This window comes from Crocuta crocuta, unplaced genomic scaffold (assembly GCF_008692635.1).
Source record: "Crocuta crocuta isolate KB4526 unplaced genomic scaffold, BGI_CrCroc_1.0 scaffold154, whole genome shotgun sequence".
Lineage (NCBI taxonomy): Eukaryota > Metazoa > Chordata > Mammalia > Carnivora > Hyaenidae > Crocuta > Crocuta crocuta.
This window is the reverse complement of record NW_027530545.1, coordinates 14,438,582-14,455,301: the sequence shown is the minus strand read 5'-3', so window position 1 is coordinate 14,455,301 and position 16,720 is coordinate 14,438,582. Positions and strand designations below refer to the sequence as shown.

The 16,720-nt window shown below is 34.7% G+C and overlaps 1 protein-coding gene across 1 annotated transcript in view; it reads right to left on the bottom strand.

Moving 5' to 3' along the window:
* Positions 1-16,720, bottom strand: part of LRP1B (LDL receptor related protein 1B) — a 1,854,983-nt gene that overhangs the window by 135,822 nt on the left and 1,702,441 nt on the right. Inside the window, exons 70-74 of the mRNA XM_077767810.1 lie at positions 16,269-16,375; positions 15,798-15,930; positions 7,696-7,818; positions 2,240-2,365; positions 881-1,018 (exon numbers count right to left, since the gene is read on the bottom strand). Of these exons, the coding sequence (XP_077623936.1) occupies positions 881-1,018; positions 2,240-2,365; positions 7,696-7,818; positions 15,798-15,930; positions 16,269-16,375 (627 nt within the window). The remainder of the gene's footprint in view (positions 1-880; positions 1,019-2,239; positions 2,366-7,695; positions 7,819-15,797; positions 15,931-16,268; positions 16,376-16,720) is intronic.

Here is a 16,720-nt window from a genome sequence, read left to right as displayed (position 1 = left end):
AGGACGGGGGTGTGTGGGGGGGGAGGGGGAAGATGGGCATGGAGGAGGGCACTTCTGGGGATGAGCACTGGGTGTTATATGGAAACCAAGTTGACAATAAACTATTTGTAAGAAAAATGAAATACAAGAACTTTAATCATGAGAATTGTAAACATTATTAATCCCACTGACTCTTGAATATTTTATAATTAATTCAGGTACAACAGTGGAAATATATCTCAGTTGAGATATATGTGACTATATCCTGGTGGGTATTATTTCATCATTAAGTGAGGAATAATTCAGATGCATAATGAGAAAAAATAAGAGCCCTCATAATAGGGAGTATTGTATGACTTTATGAGAAATCCAAATTTAGAGTAATAAGTTTGGTTATTTTTCTTAATATGGAAAACTAGATATCAAATATTACACACAAAAATAACTGACATCTAATAACTCAAATATTATCACACTCTAACTGAATGAAATGATGATGTCTTCTTTAAGAATAACTCAACATTAAATTAAAATTTTAAAAATGCAAAAAATTATTAAGACCTTGACCATCTTTAAATCACATATCATTGTAAGAGGCAAAAATATCAAATTTATATATTATAAAATAAAATATTAAGGGATATAGATTTCTTTGTTGACATCAAAGTCTGTAATTGGATATTGCGATCTCAGGTTCAGTTCTAACAAGGATACTTATTCTATAATCAATCCCACTGCATGCTTTCTGATGGCTGCTTTGGCAAGGCTGACAAAAAAAAAAAAAAGGCATAAGTTAATTTTTGAAGAACAATATTTTCTTAAACCAGTAAAGAAAATTCTAGTCATGTTGAAGTAAAAATTGAACTTGAATGTTGCTACACTTTAACAGAAATAAACTCACTTATTCTGCAGCCTTGTTCATCTGAACCATCTCCACAGTCATCAAGCTGATCACACTGGAAGTCCATGGGGATACATTTTTTATTACTGCAAGCAAACTCATCTTTTTTACATGGTCTTGCTTTATATGTAAGCTTACCTATAAAATCATTAAAAATGGTTAGTGCTTCATGGAATCAAAACCAATTTTTTAAATCATTTCTTTAAGTTTATTTTTTTATTTCTGAGAGAGAAAGAAAGAGAGAGGGTACAAGCAGAGGAGAAGCAGAGAGAGAGAGGGAGACACAGAATCCGAAGCAGGCTCTAGGCTCCGCACTGTCAGCACAGAGCCCAAAGTGGGGCTCGAAGTCACAAACTGTGAGATAATGACCTGAGCCAAAGGCAGGGGCTTATTAACCAAATGAGCCACCTAGGTGCCCCAAAAACAAATATATTGATTAAACTAACAGGTTCAAGGTTGTTTTTTTTTTTTTAATTTTTTTTTTTTAATTTATTTCTAGGAGAGAGAGAGAGAGACAGTGTGAGCAGGGGAGGGTCAGAGAGAGAGGGAGTCACAGACTGGAACAGGCTCCAGGCTCTGAGCTGGCAGTCTACATAGAGCCCAACGCGGGGCTTGAACCCACAAACCGCGAGATCATGACCTAAGCGAAAGTCGGACGCTTAACCCACTAAGCCACCCAGGCGCCCCAACAGGTTCAAGGTTTTACTAGACACTGTGGAAAACATGAGGAGGCTCCATGGCTTTGTTTGAAGCTTGTGGGCTAAATGAAAAGATTCTGAAATCCCAGACTTTTAGAAAAACAACAGTTCATTCACCCTATAAGAGGTAACATTTTTATTTCCATAAGAAAATGTTTGAATATTCACTCTAAATGGTGCTTTTTAATGTAATACAAACTGCCTCAGACCAGTTCCAGTCAGGGTTTGTCACCAAATCATTTTGCCACATACATTAGTAAAGCCTTTGGTTTTAAGAGTTTTGTTAATTTCAGAATTGTGAAGAAAAGATTGTGTACACAGACATGAATCTTTATTTGCACTCTCCCCTCCAGGAGCTGTTTAACAGAGAACTTTTTAAACTGCTATGTTTTTCTCTCTTGAAGTACTTTCTGGAATAAAGTGTATATAACCAATAGAGATTTACAGATTAGCAGAGACTTTGCATAAAGCCGCATAGCTCTACTATTCAAATGAATGCTAGCAGATTATTTTCTTTCCTTGTCAGAAGAGAAAGTGTCTGAAAAAAAAAAAACAACTTCAGACATGCCACATGGAAAATACTTCTTTTTTTGAGTCCTCAAACCATTATATTATCTTGTAGCTGTCACTGAATCAATTATTTCACATTAAATGGATTTACCACCACAGTGATCTTCATCAGACTTGTCCCCACAGTCATCAATCCCATTACACATTTGCTCAGGCTGCAGGCATATTCTGTTATTTCTGCATCTGTGAGGTCTTGTGGGTGGGCAAAGAAATTTGGCTGAAAAAAAAAAAAAAGAAAAAGAAAGCAGTCCCTTTGGGTACATGACTTACAATTTTTTGTTTGTTTCTTTGTTTTGGTCTTTCCTTTTCTGTGGTTTCCTTCTTTTCAAATCCATAATCTAGCTTTTAGGAGTATATTTTGTTGTGGAAATTGCTTACATGTAGGTACTAGAAAATGTGTTGATAATAGAAGCTATGATCCTAGTTATTTATATTAACTACAAAAAAAGAGTGCACAGCTGAAATGAAATAAAGTAAGAAAAAGAGCCAAACTTCATGGTTTCATTTCCAGATGCCTTATCTTAGCTGACTTCACTTGGTGTACCAAATTAATTTACGCCTGTGGTTCATACAACATGGCAGGACACTTAGCTATTTGAAAGAGCAATTTCACACAGAATAGAGCCTGAGTAAGCATATGTTACAGCCCCAAATTTGAAAATAGGTCACCCAGTGAAAAAAATGTCCCAACAATATTATAACTGTGTTTCTTACTCTGTGTCTCTGTAAAGAAATGTGTAAATATGTATTTGAGTCACATGGGTGATCTTTGCTATTTATTTTTAATATTTGTGTGTGTGTGTGTGTGTGTGTGTGTGTGTGTGTGTAAATGAGACAACAGTGAAAGCCAGAGAATTTTATCCTGTCCTAGCCATCATATAATCTGAAGACTTCCACCCCTGGAGTAGGAAACACCTCTAATGACTCTTTATCCTTACATGTGGAATACTTTGGGCTCTTTCATTGGTTTCCTGATCTTCTCACTCTTGACTTCTCTGTTGATATTCTTATTCTCATGGATTTACGTGACATAACACCCTGAAGACTTGCAATTCACTATCTTATTCTAGTATCTCACAATTGGTTACAGGATATCCCCTCAAGAATTTCAAATTCAGTAAGTCCAAACCCCATTCTTTATCACCTTCCCATTACTTCCTTCTTCCCAAATATAAACTTTGTGTTATGTTAATTCAGTTAGTAGTACATCATAGCCACAGTCTGGTATTATTCTAAATGCATTCCTCTTACTGACCTTCAACTCTTATAAGTCAACAAGTCCGGCTGATATAGTGCCCAAACTTACCTTCTTCTTTACATGCATACCAGTTACAATAGCTTAGCTCTTCTTTATCTCTTAGATGGGATGGAATCCTAAATGTTTCCATTTCATTGCCCAACATAAGATCTCCCGAAAGATAACAGAACAACCCACCTAACACATTAATCTGACCATCTCTTTCATAGTTATCCAGCACTTTCAGAATAATATTTAAGATACTTTACATGGCATTATAGACCGATCATTACTTTGTCCCTGTTACTCCTACAGACTCATCCCTTGTATCTCTTAAAAGTCCAGCAATACTACTTTATTAGCTCCTTAAATATGCCATACTCCTTCTTTCTTGACCTCCTTGGTTTAACAGAAATCCAGTTTCCACTCCAAGCACAGTTCCTCCCCTTTAGGTCTTTTTAGGAATGCCTCTTAAATTACTTATACTTCATATTATCTCATATTTAAATATACCCTTAATTTCCTACTTCAGCTTTCTGAACTTTGTTACTATATCATTGCATTCTACTTTATAAAATAAAACAAAAACTATTATGCATTTGATTATACATCTTTCTTACTGCTATTTTCTCATCAACCTTGTAAATATCACCCCCTCTCCAATTTACTAAAGACTGTAGCACCACCCTTCATAGTCATTGCTCTCCATCCAAACTCATTTCAACATCCTAGATGACATCAACATCCACATGAACAAACCAACCAAAAGCTGTACTTCTTAGAGCCTCGAGGTTTTCATACCCAATAACCTTTAAGTCTAATTCACCTAAGCCACTCACTATCCTAGCAGGTTATGAAGATTGGAAGATTTCAAGAAATTTCTCTTCTTAACTCAGCCAATGACCCTTCCTGTTGTTTGCAGGTAAGAACACTAACTGACCCACATAGGTGCAGCTAGATACACTGTTTTCTCTAGTTACTTCATTTATAGAGCCACTAATTTGAATGCTGTAAGTTCTGACTACAACCTCTTACTTTCCCAACTTTCTAGTTGGGAAATAATGACAAATATTTATTGGTAAATTATTATATGTTAGACAATGTTCTAAGAACTTATTTAGAAACTCACTTTAGTACAAATAATCTGGATTATCTGGCCTTTTTCTCTTTTTCACTCCATAGTATTCCATAGTGTCCATTGCCCCCATTCTACTCTGACTCTTTTTATCCTATGGAATTCCATAGTACCCATTACCCCATTCTATTCTGATTCTCAAGTTTATAACTCTAGACCAGCATTTTAAACTTTGGAGCCAAACATCTAGAGCCTACCTGAAATCTATACTTGAATGTCTCCTCAAATGTCTCTCAAAGCAGGTTTTTAATCTTCACTTACAGTACTGTTTCTCTTCCTATGTTCCCCATGTATTCAACTGTGCAAGCAAAATACCCTATACATTATACATTTCCTCTCCCTTGCCCTATATATCTAATCTATTACTTAATCCAATATATTCTGCTTTTTCAAATCACCCGCAAATCTGTGTATATTTGCCATTTTTATCTTTTCTTAAAGTGTTTATTATTTTTGAAAGGAAGAAAGCATGAGCAGGGTAGGGGCAGAGAGAGAGGGGGACACAGAATCTAAAGCAGGCTCCAGTCTCTGAGCTATCAGCACAGAGCCTGATGCAGGGTTTGAACCCAGGAACAGTGAGATTATGCCCTGAGCCAAAGTCAGACCCTGAGCCACCCAGGCACCTCATGTGCTATCAGTATCTTAATCCAAGCTACCAGCATGGCCTGCCTAGAGTACAGCAATTAATCTTACCTAAATTTGCCCCTTTTTATCCAATATTTTTAAAATATTAAAATAAAAATAACTATATGCATGTTCTGCTTAAAACAGTTTAGTATTCTTAATTGCTTTTAGGCTAAGGCTAAAAATCTCTATAGAGATTCACAAGGCTCCCGACTCTTTTGTCTCTTCAGTTTCATTTGAAACCAATATCTACCTGTTCTGCACTCTCCAAGTACATGGATCTTTCAGTTCCCCCAGTAAGCTGTGGATTGCTTTGCCTCAGGGTCTGTCTGCATCTTGTTTCCTTTGCCTACAACATTATGTCATCCACCTTCCCTCCACCCCATCCCTTTCACCTACTTGGCAGTGTTTAATCTCTCAGACTGAAACTGAAATGTTCCCATAACCCAAGACTGAATAACATCCCTCTGGTCTATACTTTTATAACTTACTCTACTTTTTTGTCCATGCATGTATCATCATTTGTAGCCATATATTTTTGAGATCATTTGAATCCCTATTCTACTAGATTCTCAGTTCTGTGAAATCAGGGTCCATGTCTGTTTCTCTCATCATTATATTATCAAAAATAATAACAGTCTCTAACTTAACAAATGTTTATTAAGTGAATGAATGACACTTTTCCCCATGCTGTTCATAATGTCTACAGTGTATTTTAGTTTGGATCCTTCAAACTTTAGCTTTCTGAATTCCTCTTTATGCAGAGTTCATCTTATTCTTCTCCATCTTATTTATACCTTTTACTTAATCTCACTATTTCTTGAAATACAATGTATGAAAATTATGATTTGTACAATGAGATTAAGATCTTGTCATAGAGAACCATGTGCTGTTCATTTTTTTATAAATCCCAATTATTTAGCACAGTCCTTGGTGACATAACAGATTGACTCAATGTTTATACTGATGACCAAGGGGAATGTAAAGAACATGCACAGAATCAAGCTGGATGTATTTTAAGTTTTCCAGCAGCTGTCACTGAAAATCACTTCCTGGCCCTGAAAGTAGTCCTGGGGCTCTGACTCTGGAGTCTCACATGGTTAATTAGTTAGCGACCACTTGCTATTCCACTCACTAGTTGTGTGCTGAGGTGGAATGAACAAGAGAAAAAGAATTACATAAATATACACACATATATAATTATATATATATATATATATATATATACACACACACACACACACAAGTTATAAAAATAATAAGGTCTGGCTCGATGTTGGTAGATAAGTTCATATTTTCCATGTATTATAATTCAGAAACAATATAATCTCTAGTGATTCTTTAGAGTCCATTTTGTAAGATTATGTAGCACTAAAATTGAAACTTGGTTATGTCTCTCATCAGTTGTGCCTACAGAGGACACACTCCAAAAACTGTCATTTTTATATTTTATATCCTTTTAAAAATAAAGCTGCTTCCTTGTTTTGGATTTTTTAAAATTTTTATTTATTTTTTATTTTTTACAAATAGTATATTGTCAAATTGGTCTCCATATAACACCCAGTGCTCATCCCCACAATGTTTTGGATTTTTAATTCAGTTTTAATGTCAGTATTCAATGTCATCATCAATCAAAAAATATTGGTTTAACCTGGTAAAGAGAACAAATAATTTAGGTATAAATACTCATTCTATGTTTTCTTTAACTCACCTGATGTGCTATTTAATTGTATCCAAAGTAGTAGTATTTTTCTTTAAATGAGTGGTAAAATACATTTTTGCAGAGATTAGATCAAATAATAAGAAGGACTAAAAATGTTTGCTACATATAAGAAAATTGGACATTGATAGTTGTTGGTTGCATTAAGTACACTCTTGACAATTATCGGTTAAGAGTAACTTGAATTTGAAGAAACAATAACTTTTGTTAAGATTTTCAGATTAAAATGTTAAATAATGCCTAATTTCAGTTCCCTGCCTATGTCTAAATATATATGTATAAATCTATTAATATATTTATAACATAGAATATATGTATAATATATATTTTAATATATTTAAATATTAAAATATAATGATATATTTACATGTTAAATATATTAATATATTTACATATTATCTCCGTATAGATCTTCCTTCTCTGAATAAACTTGGTCTCAGTAGTGAATAACTTGTGGAACTACATGATTTTATTATTCACATGTTTTCCTTGTGGTTACCTGCCCAAAAAAGAAAATGATTTAGCCTAAAGGACGACTTTGGTACAAAGCCAAAGTCATCATATGAAACTTACACAGTTCAAACCATAAATATCTTTTGAACAGTGTTGACATGTGCAAGTTCAATTTAGGAGGGTTTTCTATAAAGTCATCAGCTTTGGACAGGGTAATCTCTTATTACCTGAACAAAAGCTATATCTGTGGTCTTACTTTATCTACCTATCTCTAGGATGGCAGACTTTGTGGTTCGCCTCACCACTTCATTGATTCACACCAGTTCATTAGATCCGGAGATGAGAATAAAATCTAGACCCATGTGAAATATGCCATACCGCACATATCAGGAGCTTCATCTGAGTTGTCTCCACAGTCGTCTTCTCCATCACACACCCAGAAATGTAGTTTGCAAAGAGAATTATTGCAGAGAAACTCATCTGCTCTACATATATTTCCTCCTTTATTTTAAAACAAAACAGAAAAAAAGACAGAGATGTAGCATAATTAATTTCAGTCAGCAGGACACATATTCCTCTAATTCTCAGCAAATACGTATCTAGTTTCTCATTTCCTTACATTTTTTTCCTGTATAATACTAGGGACAGGGAGTAACCAAGGAGTTTTTTTAGTTACTCATGTTTAGTTACTTTGCAAAACAATAGATATTACTCAGGCATATCATAGTTCCTTTAGGAATACTGATAAGATGGTAGAAGGAAGTTTACTCAAATGTAAGTAATCTTCTGTTTCACATCATTTTTATGTTACTGTAGAGAAACTAAGGTTTTAAATAGTATTAGTTTTCATTATAAAAATTGTGCTCTTCTGGAAAGAAAAGACATTTTCAAAAATTTTAGATAATTCAGCTGCATCTGGAAACTGACAAACTGAATTGCTAAAGACAGAATAACCAATAAAGTTTTTGAAGTCACAGAGAAACAGTTAATTTTATAACAGAATTAGAACTTGGTGATGTGGTGAAATATTAAAGTCATCCCGGTAAAAAATTGTGTAAGAGCGTACCAATTTTTGTGTGCATTTTGTAAATGTTTCCATTTTTTCTCTTTTCACAATTCAACAGAAAGCATCAAGAATGCAAGGATATACTCACTCAAAATTAAGAACACTTATCACATGCAAGGGTACCAAAATACTAGCTTTGGTTATATGTCTAGCTATATAGTAATCTATAGTGAAAAGTGCAGTGGTTGGGGAATTAGGAACTTAATTTGTCTTTCTCTGGACTAGTCTATTAATTTCTCTGGGACTCAGTTTCTTTCTATGTTACAAAAGAGGCATGGTTAAGGTAATTTATAAGGTCATATTTACAAGCAGCACCTGGGGAAACAGCACAAAGTAACTTGATGGGAATTTAGAATTAGGATAAGTAAGATTGCTTTCAGAGAATTATCCTACCTATTTGAACATCATAAATAAGAAATTTGGCTTCCATATCAGATTGATGTGATGACTGATGGTACTAACATATTTAAAAGTGGATATCTTTACTAAAACATGGGGCTGAGAAGTGATAGTGCTCATCCTTGTGAGTATACAAAATCCCAGAAGGAAGTGTTGTTCATTTTGTGGATGCACTTCAGAGGGAATAATAAGCCTAGATCTGTGAGGGTCAAACAACTCATCTTGTTGAGTTTTGACTTGCATATAAATCTGTAACAATTAGAGTTACAAAGACTTAACTTAGCAAATGACAGAAAAAGATTTGGATTTTAGCATAGTAACAGTAGCTACAGTGTGGAGAACTTGGAAAGGAAGGTAGTGAAATTAAAGCCAAGGCTGGAGAAAAAGGCCAATTTGAAGAGGGGGTGCAGCAGTGCAGTACTTGATTTCTAGTAGCTTCCACTGATTCGTTGAAAGTGATTCAGGAAGTAGAAATTTCAGGATCTGATGGCTAAATAGATGAGGGTAGCGAGGAGAGTGAGTAGTCAAACATAGTACTCAGTTTTTGGTTTATCTGGGGCAGTTGGTGAATGTTCGTATTGTTCAAAAAAATAAAGAAATGCAGTAGGAAGAACAAGCTTACTAGAAATAATGACACAATTCATTTAAATCACTAGTAGAATAACCATGTAATGATATTTAGTAGGATAGTGTATAAATGTGTTGAAATATATGATAGGTTCTGAGCTGTAAATATATAACTAGGGATGGTAAGAATGTAGTTGTTATTTGGAATTTAGAACAAAACAGAGGAGATAAGCATTTAAAGATTGCATAAAGGGGTGTCTGCAAAAGAGGCAGAGGCTACTTAGCCAGAGTGGTTGGAAAAATACCTAAAAAGCATCTCAACAAGAAGGTAATAGTTAGCACATGTATATAATGCTAAAAGAGGAGGTTCAGTGAAGTGGCGGTAGATTTAATGAAATATTTGTACTTGGTTATTATTAGATGAAGTACTGTTAGTTTCTGTAACCATCTGCTCATTTCCAGGAGTTAGCCCTTTAAGGGGAGGAAGAGAGGAAGGAATTAGGTGAGTAAGAACCTGGTAGCTTCTGTGGAGTAAAACTGATATCTGATATACTTGAGTGATTCTGAAAATAATTCAGTAGACAGAGTAAGCTTGAGGATACAGAAGAGAGAAAAGGTAACTGATATAACAAAGTCCTTGAGAATCCAGTAAGTGTGAAGGATTTGAGATCTAAAGTATCTACCTGATACTAGAGGTGCAATAGGCCTTCCATTTCAGGAGGAAGGAAGGGGGAAAGGCTAGACTAGGCACAGCTTTAGGTACATTTGTTAGTTTGGTGAACATATTAAGCTCAAGATTTTTTTTATTTCTGTGAAGTAGAGATGAGGATAAAATTCAACTTGTTAAAAACTTGATATGTTTGGGAGCACCTGGGTGGCTCAGTCAGTTAAGGGTCCGACTTCAGCTCAGGTCATGATCTGACAGTTCGTGGGTTCGAGCCCCATGTAGGGCTCTGTGCTGACAGCTAGCTCAGAGCCTGGAGCCTGCTTCAGATTCTGTATCTCCCTCTCTCTCTGACCCTCCCCTGCGCTCTCTCTCACTCGCTCGCTTGCTCGCTCTCAGAAATAAATAAAACATTAAAAAATTTTAATAAAACGGAGCGCCTGGGTGGCTTAGTTGGTTAAGCGTCCGACTTTCACTTAGGTCATGATCTCGCGATTCGTGGGTTCGAGCCCCGCGTCGGGCTCTGTGCTGACTGCCAGCTCGGAGCCTGGAGCCTGTTTCAGTCTGTGACTCCCTCTCTCTCTGACCCTCCCCTGCTCACGCTGTCTCTCTCTCCCTCTCCTAGAAATAAATAAAACATTTAAAAAATTTTTTTAATAAAACCTTGGTATGTTTAGGGTGCTTGGGTGGCTCAGTTGGTTAAATGTCTGACTCTTGATTTCAGCTCAGGTCATGCTCTCATAGTTCCTGATATCAAGCCCAGCATCAGGCTCTGTGCTGATAGTACAGAGCCTGTTTGGGATTCTCTGTCCCTCTCTCTGCCCCTTTCCTGTTCCTATGTGTGCAAACACATGTGTGCTCTCCCTCTCTCAAAATACACATATAAATATTTTTAAAATATAAAAAAAAATAAAAACTTGATGTGGTTAATGGCAGACAGATGATTCGAGAAATATAGGATGACTGCTTAGGATCTTAAGTAATAGCTGAAGCTGAGGTTGAGACTTTATTAGTGATATCAATTGGAACAGTTCTAAGAGTTTCCTGCAAAAACGTTTAAGAATTGGCACAGTCTACATTGGCATCTCTGAGGAGTAACAGACTGTATAATAGGGACAAAGTCAAGTCCATGGTGAGTCCATCAAGGTGAGTATCACCATGTGAGACTGACAGTAAAGTATCTGGCATTGGGGTGTCCCTTTTATCAACTTATGCAATACTCAATTCTAAAATGTCCTAATTCTAACAACACTTTCAATTACCAAACCCACGCAAAAAAATATATATTTATATTTAGCAATTGTGTGGAAACAATAAAAAGAGAACATGTATGGTCTTTCATATTAAAGAAACTTAAGATATGAATATTGATATAAGGTAAGTGCTTAATTAAATATCAAAATTCAAAGAATATAAAAGTTATATTCATTCAGAATAAAGATTCTTATGACTAAATCTCATTCCATGTTACATTTTACAATGGATTATATTCAAACAAAATTTGTGAACTCTTGACATCCTCTATTTTAGAAAATTCTATTTGTAGCACATGAGTCTTGTTAAAAAAAAAGTATTTCCCAAAGGTATTATATTAGATAACATTATAATTTGCCCCATAAGAACGTTGGGAATACTACTATTTTTATGAAGAAAAAGAGAAATAGAAATGAAATCACAGTTGTAACAGTAAGGCAAAGTTCTTGTAATAATTTACTAAAGGCTTGCTATTATATCATGAAGAATTTGCACTGAAAAATGCATTATGGGGTACCATGACATCCTGAGTCTAACATAAAATGCTTATTTTGAAATGGCATGAGGCACATATAAGCAAAAAAAAAGTATAATTTAAAGAGATTACCTAGATTAAAATTTCCTAGTCATTAGTCATGTTCTTAATCAGCTCAACAGGAGGTTATTAGAAAATATAAATTTATAAATCTGAGCTTGTGGCAGGTTCATAGAAATCTGGACAGGCACAGCATCACAGAAAATAAGCATCTAGAGTTCTCCTCTTAATTTGGGTGGAGAGAAGGTTTAATATATGATAATATTTTCTAATTTCCATAGTTAACACATTTTTGAGCTGATTGATAACCAAAAAGAATAATTCTCAATCTTGTCCACCAAAACTGCTAAGGAGAGCAAAGTTGGGGAGCTCAGGTATAAATGAATGAATGAATGAATAAATGAAAAACCCACCAAGTTTCCTTGGCATGTTTTACCTTTAAAAATACAAATGTCACTTTTAATTACACAGTCTTTTGGGGTTTGTCTTTTTAAAGTAAGCCAGTAAAACGATTCACTTGGAAAATGTTTGTTTGTCCTGCATCTCTCCTGTTTTCCAGCCCCCAGCACTTAGTTCATGTGTCCAGATTTGAGATGAATGGAAGTGAGATTTAACAGGAGACAGATTTATTCTGGCATTCCATTTCCTCAGTGCCTTGAAGTACATCTATCCAATACCTAAACCACTTCCTGGAAGTAAGTTAAATACCAGAAATCTGAACCTGATCATGCTTAAAGTACAACCATACAGGATCAAATATTTTAACCAAGATAATTCACTGGAGTTTATCTAGCAGCAAAGAAATCCAAGAAAAGTTAGAAACATTAGTTGGAGGGAAGGGGAGTTCTGACACGTTTCTAAATGACTGAATTAAAGGCCCTCAGCTCTTTTTTAACCAGTAGGCTTAAACTTTTAGTAGAGTCATTTTAAATCTAAAAGGCAACTCAGATTTCAAATGCTATACTGTATACTGTTCTCTTTTTTTAAACTGTAATGTTTGCTTTTCAACCTGGACTTCTTTGTTCAAACAAATATTTCTTATGAAATTTTTATATTTAAAAAAATAGATACATCCTAACTGAACTGCCATCACACACACACACACACACACACACACACGCACACACACAGATACACATTGACTCATTCTCCAGATACTCTTACAGCTCCTGAGAGACATTTCACTCTGGCTGGACTTGACAGTATGAAAAATGAGCCTGGAAACTTTCCTACAGGTAAGACAAAAAAATCAGATCTCTTGATTCTCATTTCAGTAAATTCTCTGTGCACTATTTTTTATATAGTGCAAATTCTACCACCATCTCTTTTTGAAAAAAAAAAAAAAATTGAAGACTCCTTAAAAGTCTTGGAAAACTTCTCATTATGCTTAAAATTAGAGCCAATTTCTATAGCATGAATCTTCTATTACTTATAGTTCCTAAATAAACTGTTTCTCACGTATGAGACTTTGTATATACTGATCCCAGCTCCTAGAATCTCTTTCCTCATCCTGTTTGCATTCTCACTTTCCTACATCAAGAAACTCGCATTCCAACAGGGGAAACAGTCAACTAATACAGAAATAAGTGTATTAGAAAGAAGAATATGATTAACAAGTATGCAATCAAAGGGTTGCTAGGGAAACTCCAGAAGAGACTGCAATTTGGTTGAAGACTTACAAGGAGAGATACTATTTTTATTGGCAAATGTATTGTGATGGAGGAAATAGTAGAGGAATCAGGAAAGATGTTGAACAGCATGGAAGATGTTGCTAGATTTATTCTTTGGTTTGGCTACATATATGATACCTAAAGAGAAGTAATACAGTATAAGATTAGTAAGATAAAATAGGATCATTCTCTTGTAACCCTGAATGCCATATTTGTATGTAACCAGGAAGGAACTTCAAGTAAACATTGACATAGTCAGAGTTACACTCCAAAAAGATGAACCTGACAGCAGTGAGCAGAGCAGAATGTATTGAAGTCCATTTACATGGTACTGCATATGCCTAGGCAGGAAGCAATGAGAGAAAGAGCTAGACTGGTGATAGAGACTGAAATTAAGGGAATGGAGCTTATTAGCTAGAAAATGGAAAATGATGAGTAACTTAATTGTCCTTAAGTCTTATGATATAACTATATTTAAGATCTTTTGGTGCCAGGGTGTCTACAATGTTTGCTGTCTGTAAATTGGAATGTGAATGTGAGAACTTAACCAAAAGTGGAAACAGCTATTAAGGAAGTCTAATCTTTTATGGCTCTATATAATGCACTGCAGATTCCAAATGAGAACTCAGATTTCTTCTGCTGAATATTACAATACTTTATCAGATTTGAGATGGAGATCTTAGCAAATCATAAAGATTTGATCTAATATTAAAGGAAATGGAGGATATTTTTCTTTGACTAGATATTTATAGAAGTAAAATTTTATTATTTTTTTAAAAAAAGGTTTTATTTAAATTCCAATTAGTTAACCACCAGTGTAATATTAGTTTCAGGTGTACAATGTAATGATTTAACACTTCCATACAACACCCAGTGTTCATCACAACATGTGTGCTCCTTATAGCCATAACCTATTTAACCCACCCCCCACCCACTCCCCTCTGGTAATTATCAGTTTGTTCTCTATAGTTAAAAGTCTGTTTCTCGGTTTGATTTTCTTTTTATCCACCTTATGTTCATTTGTTTTATTTCTTGAATTCTAAATACAAATGAAATCATATGGTATTTGTCTTTCTGTGACTGACTTATTTTGCTTAGCATTATATTCTCTATATATAATTCATTCATGTTGATTGAATGAATTCATGTTGTTGCTCATGAATTCATGTTGTTGCAAAACTACTTTTCAACTGTATAAACCCTGGGCATGTGTTCAAATGCCTTGCAACATACATCAGTATCTAGGTTCATCTCTGTTGATGATAATCCAAATATTCCATAATATAAAGTCCATCGAGAGACTTTTTAATTTGTTTTTTAACTTTTGTGTATTTATTTTGAGAGAGAGAGAGAGAGCATGCAAGAGCATGAGCAGGGGAGGGAAAGAGAGAGAGAGAATCCCAAGCAAGCAGGCTCTTCTGTACTGTCAGTGCAGAGTTTTGATGCAGGGCTCCATCTCCTGAACTGTGAAATCATCACCTGAGCCGAAATCAAGAGTCGGATGTTTAACCAGCTGAGCCGCCCAGGGGCACCCATTGAGAGACTTTTGTAGTCAGGTTAAAAGAAATTTTGCATTTAAACAACATGTTAAACATCATGAAGATAATAAGAATTATGAAATTTGTGATCATTTTAAAGTTTGCTCCACAATTTTTTTTGCTTTCATGTCAGTAACTCTAAAATAGTAATAATTGCTGCTTTTAATATGGTGAATTACAATTAAAATTTGGTTATCTGTCAGGAAATATTTTCACATAGCTAAAAAAATAATGTACTACAAAATTAAAAGTTGTCTTCCAAACTGACAAAAAATGTAGGTCATTTTCTCAACCATATGGCAAAAGGGAAATTTGGGGCACAGACTACAATTGTGTATCAGTATGTGTAATATAGTATGCCATATGTTATTATTCTTTCATAGTAAGGCAAGCGATGTGGAAGAGAAATGAACACCGAAAATACTTGTATAGTAATGGCTACAAGCAGTTATGTTCCCTGCATCCTTCTCCTGTCCCATCCCTGACCCAGCATCTAGTTATGTTTGTGGTAGGATGCAATAAACACCTGCACTTTGGTTACCTTTTCATATGAAGACTCACACTGTACTCTATCTGGAAATTATCCAGATTTTGCTTATTCAGAACAGGATATTATGTAATGAAATAGGAATGGGTAAAGAGAATCATTTAAGAATCCTATTCTTTGCCTCTAGCACACCATTGACTTGACACAGTATTTTAATGCCATTCTCTTACTTATAGGCATGCATGGCGCACACACACACACACACACACACACACACAGACACACACACAAATACCTTACCTCTGTCACAGTTTTCTTCATCACTGCCATCCACACAGTCATGAATGCCATCACAAAGCCATCTAATTGGAATACAGTGGGCTTTATTTCTGCATCGAAACTGATCTTCCTTGCATTCACTCACACAGTCCATCTGTTCGAATACAAATGGGCACTGCAGTTTTCATTAATGATAATGATATAGTCACAGGGAAAATAAACATGCAGCTGACAATACTGGAGATTTATTACACTGTGGGCTTTCTTTTATTTTGACTTAATGAATATAACCTCTACAAATGACAGTAGGGTTTTGTATATGAAGAGCACGCAGATACGGGTATTTGCTGTAATTATTATATTCAACGTACTTGTCCTAACATTTTAGACTGCTAAGAATCAAGATTCTTTCTTCACTCTATTTTTATTACATTTGCTTTCCCAAACCTAATTCATGTAATTCAGAGATTTTAATCAAATGATAGATTTTACCTCATCTGAACCATCAGCACAATCATATTCTCCATTACATTTCAAAGATGCTGAAATACATCCTCTGCTGGCACATATATATTCATTTGATGAGCAAGTAGGAGAATCTGAATATAATTATAAAGTTAAGATTTAGATTCACTGAAATGAATGATTGCTTTGATAGATAAAAACATATGTAAGCATATAAAAATTCACAGTAATAAAAATAGTTTACATTTAAACTCTACTCAATATCTGATATTAAACATTTAAAGTGTGTTTCATGATATTATTGCATTTCATGAAATATACCTCAGTGATGTAGTAGCCTGTTGATAAGTATTTAACTCACTAGACTAAAGAAAGAAAGAAAAAACCCTCTCTATCCTCTATCTCTTTAATTTTGAGGAGTTAAATGAATTTTCCATAATTTTAAATTAAATTATTTAAAAAACAAAGACTTCAAATTG